The sequence below is a fragment of the Bubalus kerabau genome, chromosome 2 (genome assembly GCF_029407905.1).
Source record: "Bubalus kerabau isolate K-KA32 ecotype Philippines breed swamp buffalo chromosome 2, PCC_UOA_SB_1v2, whole genome shotgun sequence".
In the NCBI taxonomy this organism is placed as follows: Eukaryota; Metazoa; Chordata; class Mammalia; order Artiodactyla; family Bovidae; genus Bubalus; species Bubalus kerabau.
The window spans coordinates 132,512,903-132,522,128 of NC_073625.1; the positions used below are offsets into that span (position 1 = coordinate 132,512,903).

The following is a 9,226-nucleotide window of genomic DNA, read 5'->3' on the forward strand; positions in this document are numbered from 1 at the left end:
ACACAGTATTTGCTCATGCTCTTCTATACCAAAACCCTTCCCTTAGGAATTCCCAAATACTCTAGACCCAGGGGCAAAGAACAAAACGGGGCCGGACTTGAAGGACAAAACGCCGAGAAGCCCCACCTTTGAACCCAATAAGGAGGTGACCCGCCCACCCACCAACCAATCCAAAGTCGCGTTCTCCACCGCCCACTGCATGAGCGACCTTTTCCTTCCCGTCCGCTGGCCCACTTTTACGACAGTTTTCCGACCTAGTTTACGGCCGCCACTGCCGTATTTCCTGGGGCGCCCTTGCCTAGGCGGTTTGTAAGTGCTGGTAGTGGCTGAATCACTTTGTGATAAAGGCATAAACTTGGTGGGCTGGGATGAACCGCGTTCCTGGTGGAAGCAGGAGAACCGAGCAGGTGCCATGGTGAGTTCGGCCTTCCGGCCTCTTGGGCGATCTCAGGCCCAGTTCTTAACCTCTGCTCAAGGTCTGGGAGGAGAGGAGCCGTTGTCTCCCTAATGCGACTCTGAGCTGGGGGTGTAGGGCCTGGGGGAGTCACCCTCTCTAGGACACAAAGCCGTTGGCTCATCGCTCTCGTGCCTTTGTGCCTGCCGTCCCTAGGGCTCGGAGATAAATGGAAACGCATTTGATTATACCTGCTGTGCCCGTCCATCTCCTCGCAGTCCTTTATCTACATTGCACTGTCTTCCCCCTTTTCTCTTGCTGACTGACATACTTCTCGATTCCTATACATATTTGGCCGAAGGCGCTATGAAAAGCTAATCTCTTTGTTAAGCTCACGTTTCACGTTGAATCAGAATTTACGGGAACCCTCTGTAAAGTTCTTTCTCTGGCAGAAACTTTATTTCCATTCCTCTTGATTGAATTTAAATGTGACTTCACTTTCCCTGTGGTGAAGTAGAAGTTTTCAAGGGGCAGGAAATCATCCATTGTTGTAAAAGTAAATAAGCAAATCGACTTGCTTTTTTTTCCTCCCGTAGTGAAAGCCCCATACCTTTACAATGCATTGGATGTAAAATTTGCAGGATCCTTGGGCAGAGTATTTTCATCCTCAAAGTTGTTTGTCCCGTTGAAATAAAACTTGTAGTGAGTTGAAATGGGAGAGTGGGCATGATAGGATAGGGTGAGAATGAGAGAAATAAATACTCACTCTGCTTCTCTTTACCAGGCCAGTACAGTGGTAGCAGTTGGACTGACCATTGCTGCTGCAGGATTTGCAGGTTTGTTTATGCTTTGGGGATAGAACTGAAGTAGGAGACGTTGAGTACTTTTTAATTATTTTGTTGCTTTTGTTTTTAGGTCGTTACGCTTTGCAAGCCATGAAGCATATGGAGCCTCAAGTAAAACAAGTTTTTCAAAGTCTACCAAAATCTGTAAGACTTATTTAGCACTTTTGCTAATTCTTTGCTGTGTATGAAGCCTAGAGCCAGACATCCATGGCATTCTAAGTGATTGCTTTAGACCCCTTCTCTTGCTTCCTACAGGAGAGGTTTAGAAGTTCTGAGCTTTGTAATGGGGCTAAAGAATCAAATGTTACATGATGAATTTGGGGAAGAGATGTTAACAGTTCTAGTATCATGAAAGGTAATGTCACTTTATTGTTCATATATGATTACCTTCAGCATCATCTGCTCTGATCACAAACACAGAAGGATCTAGGGATCTGAAGTGACCCATGGTTACTGTGTGGCCTTAGCACTCCATAACAGCTTACTTGGATAACACAGCAGTTAATTGGGCTCTGGGGTATGACTGAATGTGATAATACCCTCTGTGGTCAAAATTCAGAGTGAATATGATTTTGACAGTCTGTAGAGAATTGCCTTTTATTGTTGTGATTGAGTTACATAATGGGTAGGCTTTACCAATATGATTTCTGATGATTCTGATTTCTGATGCATCGAGGTCAATGGACCCAATAGCCTGATTTTCTTAGTACTGTCTTAAAGTCTTGTTTTAGTAGCTGCCTTGAACCTCAAAATATCCTTGAACAACTTGCTCAAAAGATCTCCAGATCCTATAAAGCACTTATTTTAAAACATTTAGTCATAGTCTGAATCAGGTTTTTATTTGAACATGGCTAGCTTGGAATACCTATATGCAGGTCAGGAAGCAACAGTTAGAACTGGACATGGAACAACAGACTGGTTCCAAATAGGAAAAGGAGTACCTCAAGGCTGTATATTGTCACCCTGCTTATTTAACTTATATGCAGAGTACATCATGAGAAAGGCTGGGCTGGAAGAAGCACAAGCTGGAATCAAGATTGCCAGGAGAAATATCAATAACCTCAGATATGCAGATGACACCACCCTTATGGCAGAAAGTGAAGAGGAACTAAAAAGCCTCTTGATGAAAGAGAGAGGAGAGTGAAAAGGTTGGCTTAAAGCTCAACATTCAGAAAATGAAGATCATGGCATCTGGTCCTGTCACTTCATAGCAAATAGATGGGGAAACAGTGGAGACACTGTCAGACTTTATTTTTCTGGGCTCCAAAATCACTGCAGATGGTGACTGCAGCCATGAAATTAAAAGACGCTTACTCCTTGGAAGGAAAGTTATGACCAACCTAGACAGCATTTAAAAAGCAGAGACATTACTTTGCCAACAAAGGTCCGTCTAGTCAAGGCTATGGTTTTTCCCGTGGTCATGTATGGATGTGAGAGTTGGACTGTGAAGAAAGCTGAGCGCCAAAGAATTGATGCTTTTGAACTGTGGTGTTGGAGAAGACTGTTTTGAGAGTCCCTTGGACTGCAAGGAGATCCAACCAGTCCATCCTAAAGATCAGTCCTGGGTGTTCATTGGAAGGGCTGAAACTCCAATACTTTGGCCACCTCATGTGAAGAGTTGACTCATTTGAAAAGACCCTGATGCTGGGAGGGATTGGGGGCAGGAGAAGGGGATGACAGAGGATGAGATGGCTGGATGGCATCACCGACTTGATGGACATGAGTTTGGGTGAACTCTGGGAGTTGGTGATGGACAGGGAGGCCTGGCGTGCTGCAATTAATTTAATTCATGGGGTTGCAGAGTCGGACACGACTGAGCAACTGAACTGAACTGAGCTTGAAATAATCTTCCCTTCACTCCCGGAAGAACTGGGTTTGCGGCACTGTTATTTTGTCTTATCTTTGATCTTTTAGGTTATCTGGCGAGGTGGGAGGTTGGAAATGGATGTTTAATGATCATTAAAATACCTGTTGCTGCTTATAAGCTAAAATACCATAGAAATTACTCTTAAAAGTTTTCTGCTGGTTCTGTGAACATTTACAGACATTTTTTAGCAACTTTCAGTTTGATAATCTTTTCCTACAAATGCATTTCCTCTTTCAGGCCTTCAGTGGTGGCTATTACAGAGGTGGGTTTGAACCCAAAATGACAAAACGGGAAGCAGCATTAATACTAGGTGTAAGGTAAAATACTTTCTTACATTTTTAATATTTTTCTTTCAAATTTAGAGCTGTAAGCAAATATCTAAGAAAGATCTCTCTTTTATTAGGAGTTATTATTTTTGGCCACACTGTGTGGCATGTGGGATCTTAAGTTTCTCAACTAGGGATCAAACCCATGCCCCCTGCAGTGGAAGCAGGGAGTCTTAAACACTGGACTGCCAGGGACTTCCATCTATTATATACATTTTTTAAACCTTAACATTCCCTACAAAAGTCCAAAGAGAAGGCCCACTGACACAGAAGTACTTTTTAACTCACTGGAGGTAGGTTTTTCAACAGATCATCAGTACTCAATGTTGTTCTCTATAACTGAGTGACACATTTTGTGGTGAAAATTTTCATTTCCAGATACTTAAACATGCTTTCCAATAACAGGATTGCTGTCATAAATAGTTTCAACTCAATTTTTGAGAATACCTTATTTTTCTAAGCTCTGTTTAGTTCTGTGATTCAGAATAGTCATCTTCCTTGTGATAAAGAAGAGGCTAAGTAGCTTTTCATACTGTTTTATTGACTTAATCCAGTTGCAGTTTTCAACTTACCTTTAGTTTTTTAATGTGACCCAGAACTAGTCGGAAGTAAACAATACCTTTTACTTTTTTAAATTAGCCCTACTGCCAATAAAGCCAAAATAAGAGATGCTCATCGACGAATTATGCTTTTAAATCACCCAGACAAGGGTAAGTATCATTAGAGTTGTTAACACATTTTGTTGGGGTGACTAATTGTTATTAATGGGATAATTTTATAGCTAAATCTTGGTTGTTGTAAGGAAAATGCTTTGATTTGTTTGTGAGCAGTCTCCCAAGCTGGGTCTACTTGCTGTTTTGGTATCTTAAAAGAATAAATACTGAGTGGAAAATTTACTTATAGACTAATAAGCAGATCTAGTAACTACTGTCATTTGCAAGTAGTGGTAAGCATTAACCATGTTTTCAGACCGGCAGTTGTGATGTGTCTTAAATACTGCTAATTACTTTTTGGGGTGGGGCATGAGGGATGTCTACATTCTTAGGGAAAATGTTGAATTTCAGTTAATGAAACTAACAACCCCTCCCCCCACCCAATCCATTTAGACTTCTTAAACTAGTGGTTACCTAGTTAGAGAATTATAGGATATATTTATTAGTTTCCGATACACTTCTAAGCAGCCTAGGCTCTGTTGAAAGATCAAATGGAATACCAAAATATAGACCACAAAATCCATTAATCAGTGTTTAAGTCCTTTTACTTTCATGTGAGAGGTCTCTCATTAAGAGTTTTGGCTTCAATTGGGGTGGTAAATATTTGGTATTTGACTTCATAACATCTTTTACAAAACTTAGCTGGTATTAACTGTATACTTGCCTGGAGAATCCCCATGGACAGAGGGGCCTGGAGGGCTACAGTCCATGGGATCACAGAGTCAGACACGACTGAGTGACTAAGCGCACACCAGAGAGCTTCTGATTCCTTAGGTCTAGGGTGGAACCCATATATTTGCCTCTTAACTAAGCTTACTGATTGCTTGATGGTTTGGGGCCACACTTTTTTGAGACTCACTCAAATCACAGCTCCAGTTTAGTGGGAAAGCAGCTGTAGGTGATACCATGAAGGGACTGTTGATAACTGGAAAAAGAACTAGAGTGAGGTCTTCCAACAAAGCCCAGAAGCCTCTGACAATTTCATGATTTTATAACAACACAATAAATCAGTGTTCATTTATGAAAAAGGTAACTTACAAACTATTTCAAAGTCATGAGAATTTTTAAAAATCTCATTTAAGCTTATTCAAAAGGTGCCACTGTGTGTGTATATAAATCTCCCTCATCATTTCCCATTGATCAAATATATTAACTGTTTTTAGTCATCTGGTTCCAGTGTCATAGCTATTTTTTAAAAAAATCAAAACTTCATTTCTGCTCATTTCATCTTAAACAGAGGAGTTCTTGAAACAAGGTAATAGCTTTTCACCAGGCAGAAACTGAAAAATCCAATATTATAACTATTCCTTTTTTCTTTCTTTCTATAGGAGGATCTCCTTATATAGCAGCCAAAATCAATGAAGCTAAAGATTTGCTAGAAGGTCAAGCTAAAAAATGAAGTAAATGTATGATGACTTAAGTTCTTATTCTCTTAATGCGTTCCAGCTTTTTATAATAAAATGCCTCAAACCTACAAATTTTAGAAGTTATTTAGCACAAGCTAAATCAAAGCCTTGGTATAAATCTGTTTATACTTGAGGATTTTAAATCAGATTATAGATTATTTGTAGATTATGGCTAAATGCATACCATTTAAGTGTTGTTCACTACTCATTTTACAAATAATTTGCTACCTATTTCAAGACAAAGTGAAGAGTCTCTGCCCTAAAGGAATCCCCAATCTAATAGAAGACTGATAATTAAAATGTGATAAATACGATGGTATTATTAGCACAGGTTATTGGAGAAGGAAATAGCAACCCACTCCAGTGTTCTTGCCTGGAGAATCCCAGGGAGGGGGGAGCCCGGTGGGCTGCCGTCTATGGGGTCGCACAGAGTCGGACACGACTGAAGCGACTTAGCAGCAGCAGCAGCAGCACAGGTTGTTTTAGTAGGGACTCGTCTCACTGGGAGGGAAGGCTGTTCAAAGTACAGAGGACTCTCTAGTCACTTAGAGCCCTGAATTTTAAAGTGAGTTTAGCCACAACTTTAACCTAAGAAACTGATGTAAGGTATGTTATTTACCTCTTTGTCAGTGATAAATCTGAATTGTTTCAGATTTCATATATTAAAAACCGTAACAGCATGATAAAAGATTTGAGTACATGTTTTTAATGAAGTATGTGCATTTTATTTAGGTAGCCCCTTAAAGAGACTATTTATAAATTAATTGGTTATTTACATAATCAAGTTAAACATTTGCCAAAACACAGTAGGCAGAGCACTACTTTGTAGATACCAGGTGACTCATTTTCACAGCCTACTGGGAAATCACAGGTGATTTTGGAGGTATGAACTTGAAAATAAGAAATCTGCTAATAATGAGATTACTAGCCTTTTATTTCAATCTTCCGGACTAATCAAAAATTGTTTATGAACAAGAGTTTAGTATCAACTAAAAAGCAAATTTTTCAGATACAGAAAATACGCCCAAAGGCAATCACGCATTAAGTTTAAAAAGGAAAAGTTCATATGGTAGGTATACTTGAGTGTTTAATGCAAAAAATAGCATACCTGTTTTAAGAGAGGTATTAAGAACAATGGAATCCACTTTAAAATACTACTAAGGAGCACAACAGAGCACATTTTTCTTTCACAATGATCAGTGTTTCTTTTTCTCTAGGCTTAACTTTTAAGAATCTATTCATTGAAAGCTGTTAGACTTACCATTTTTCTTGGGTAAAGAAGTCATGAATTTGAGGGCTCTAGATCATGATAATTTTTACAAAATACTTGTGTATCGTTACTATTTATTGACTATGATGTGCTAGCACTGTGCTAAGCATTTCCCCTCTATCTCCACAGTAGTTACTATTAACGTACATTTTACAAGTTCAGCGAGGTTAAGAAACTTGCCCAAAGCAACATGCTGGGTCAAGAAAGCTGATCTTTTGCAAACCCAAAGATCTACGCTGTTAACCTCTACACTGTACCTTTCACAAATATGATAACCCAGGGATGTTTTCCTTGGTGGTCTGGTACTTGTCATTACACTTACACCTTGGGGCCTTTTATCGGTTGCTCCTTTCAGATGTAGACACTTAAAAGGGAGAAGATTATGGTTGAATATAGGACTAGGGGAATAGGAGATAACAGGTTTCAAGTCAAAACTTCTGCTATCAATACAGGCAACTTTGAGCAAGGAATCTATATGCTTAGAGCTCTGCTTCCTTATGTGTTGGCGGGTGGGAGGGGATGACAAATTGTGATGATTTCTCCACATTTTGTGAAAGGGAAAATGAGAAACTATGCTGAGTTGCACAGCTGCTCAAACTATAAGCCCAGAATATGTTCTCCAGCTTACTATGTTTACTTATAATTTAGTTCTCTATGTATTAGTCCTTAAAAGATGCCTATTTACAGCCATAATATTTAGAACTAGCATACCAGAGGTTTAGTTTTCCTACTGAGCCCCTTTCCTTTTGCCTTCACTGGGCCTCTAGGTTGTATTAAGATGAGTCCTAACTGCTTCATAAGCTTTATAAACCTGCCTTGCTGGTGATGAAAGTAGGCTATAACAACGGGTGGTCCTGAAGTTAAATCTATTCCAACCCATAAGAGTTTTATACAAATTCTCTTGCTTTCAAGTATTTTACAAATGATGGGAATTCCTATGGAAGCATTTAATACAAGTCATGCAGACCAAAACCATTCAAGAAATAATTGATAACCTGTGGGAAAATAGATGGAACACAAGTCCGTATCTATATATTGTGATGTTTGGTTTTATATTTTTCTCTGCAGTTCTTAATTTCTTCTGCTCTAAATTACAACAAGAAGGGTAAAAGGCAACTAGATGTAAAATGAGAAGTGGAAGAAACTACCATCTTAACACAAGGGTAAAAACCTAAACATGTTGGACTATTACACATTATAAAGCTTTATAATATTCAGCACACTAGAAATTTTATGTCCTACTTTAAAGACCTTGTATCAGAAGTCATTTAGATTAATCCAGACAGAATGCCTTCATTTAAAAGATAAGTTTAAACATTTTTAGGCTAAAATACTGAGTTTAACTGTTTCAATGAGAATTTATAAGGCATCTTTCTGTTGATAACAACCTGTTAACTTTTTTTGCACTTCAGAAGTGTGTCTTGCAGTCATATTTTACTCAGCATAAATGATTCCCCCCAAACATGTTAATTCCAAAGAAAATTAAGCAACTGGCTCCAAAACTTAAGGACATAACATGATAGAAGAAAAAAAAATCTATACATCTGAGGTTAAAATTAAAATGCTAGAATATGTTTTTAGTTAAAGAATCCTGGACTGAGAGAACCTTCAGTACCAGGAAACTTAACCTTAAGCTCTGCTATTTGTTGTTGGCACTGTTGTTCAGTGCTGTGTATCTGCTCTGAGTCAGCTGTTGCCTTAGCAACAGGATATAGGAAGAGCTTCTCTCCACCTACTATTCCCGACCCGATGACAAGGTCACATAGTCCAATATTAAGATATAATCTTGAACAAGTTAACACTTGCTGTGGCCTTAGTGGTGTTTTAGTTAATGGAATTTCAAGTGAAATGTTTACGTGACTTTCTTTACAGCCTGAAAACAGCAAGGTGAAAAATGAAGCTCAAAGATGTTGCAGTACGAGCTCCAGCAACAGTGAAGCATAAATTAGTTCATCTAGAAAAACTATGGAATAATTTTTATAACGAAAATTGTCTCTAACCTAGAAAATGAGTAGCTACATTTGACAATCCAAGTAAAATAAGGTACAAAATACCAAAACATCCAGAAAATACCCCTGTAATTTCACTCTCCACCCCCCACAAAATACCACTCATTAAAACACAAACTTGAGAAACTGCTAACTAGTATACTTAATAGTGGAGCTTTGACATTAAGAATATTAGTAAAAAATAATTTTGCCCTTTATTTTTAGATTGCATACAACATAGCTGGAAATGCCTGGGATCGATACATATATAAAAACAAACACATTTTAATTCAGCATACTCTTTTAGAGTACATAGGACTATAGTTAAGTGTCACACAGTATATGACATATGACTAGAACCAAGTTATATTAGAAAGGCCCTTATAGGATCTAGTTGGATAAAACAGAATATAGAAA

The 9,226-nt window shown here is 38.5% G+C and overlaps 1 protein-coding gene across 1 annotated transcript; it reads left to right on the forward strand.

Moving 5' to 3' along the window:
- The first annotated feature begins 236 nt into the window (after positions 1-236).
- DNAJC19 (DnaJ heat shock protein family (Hsp40) member C19) lies at positions 237-5,623 on the forward strand. The gene is made up of 6 exons (XM_055568964.1): positions 237-415; positions 1,179-1,230; positions 1,310-1,383; positions 3,344-3,423; positions 4,072-4,142; positions 5,474-5,623. The coding sequence occupies exons 1-6, from the start codon at positions 413-415 to the stop codon at positions 5,542-5,544; spliced, it is 351 nt and encodes a 116-aa protein (XP_055424939.1). The 5' UTR covers positions 237-412; the 3' UTR covers positions 5,545-5,623.
- The last annotated feature ends 3,603 nt before the right edge of the window (positions 5,624-9,226 follow it).

What these genes read in the sequence shown, in the direction of transcription:
- DNAJC19 (XM_055568964.1), top strand. An exon ending in TTCAAAGTCTACCAAAATCT is followed by an intron (nt 1,384 to 3,343) that starts GTAAGACTTATT and finishes TTCCTCTTTCAG; the next exon opens with GCCTTCAGTGGTGGCTATTA. An exon ending in TTTAAATCACCCAGACAAGG is followed by an intron (nt 4,143 to 5,473) that starts GTAAGTATCATT and finishes TTCTTTCTATAG; the next exon opens with GAGGATCTCCTTATATAGCA.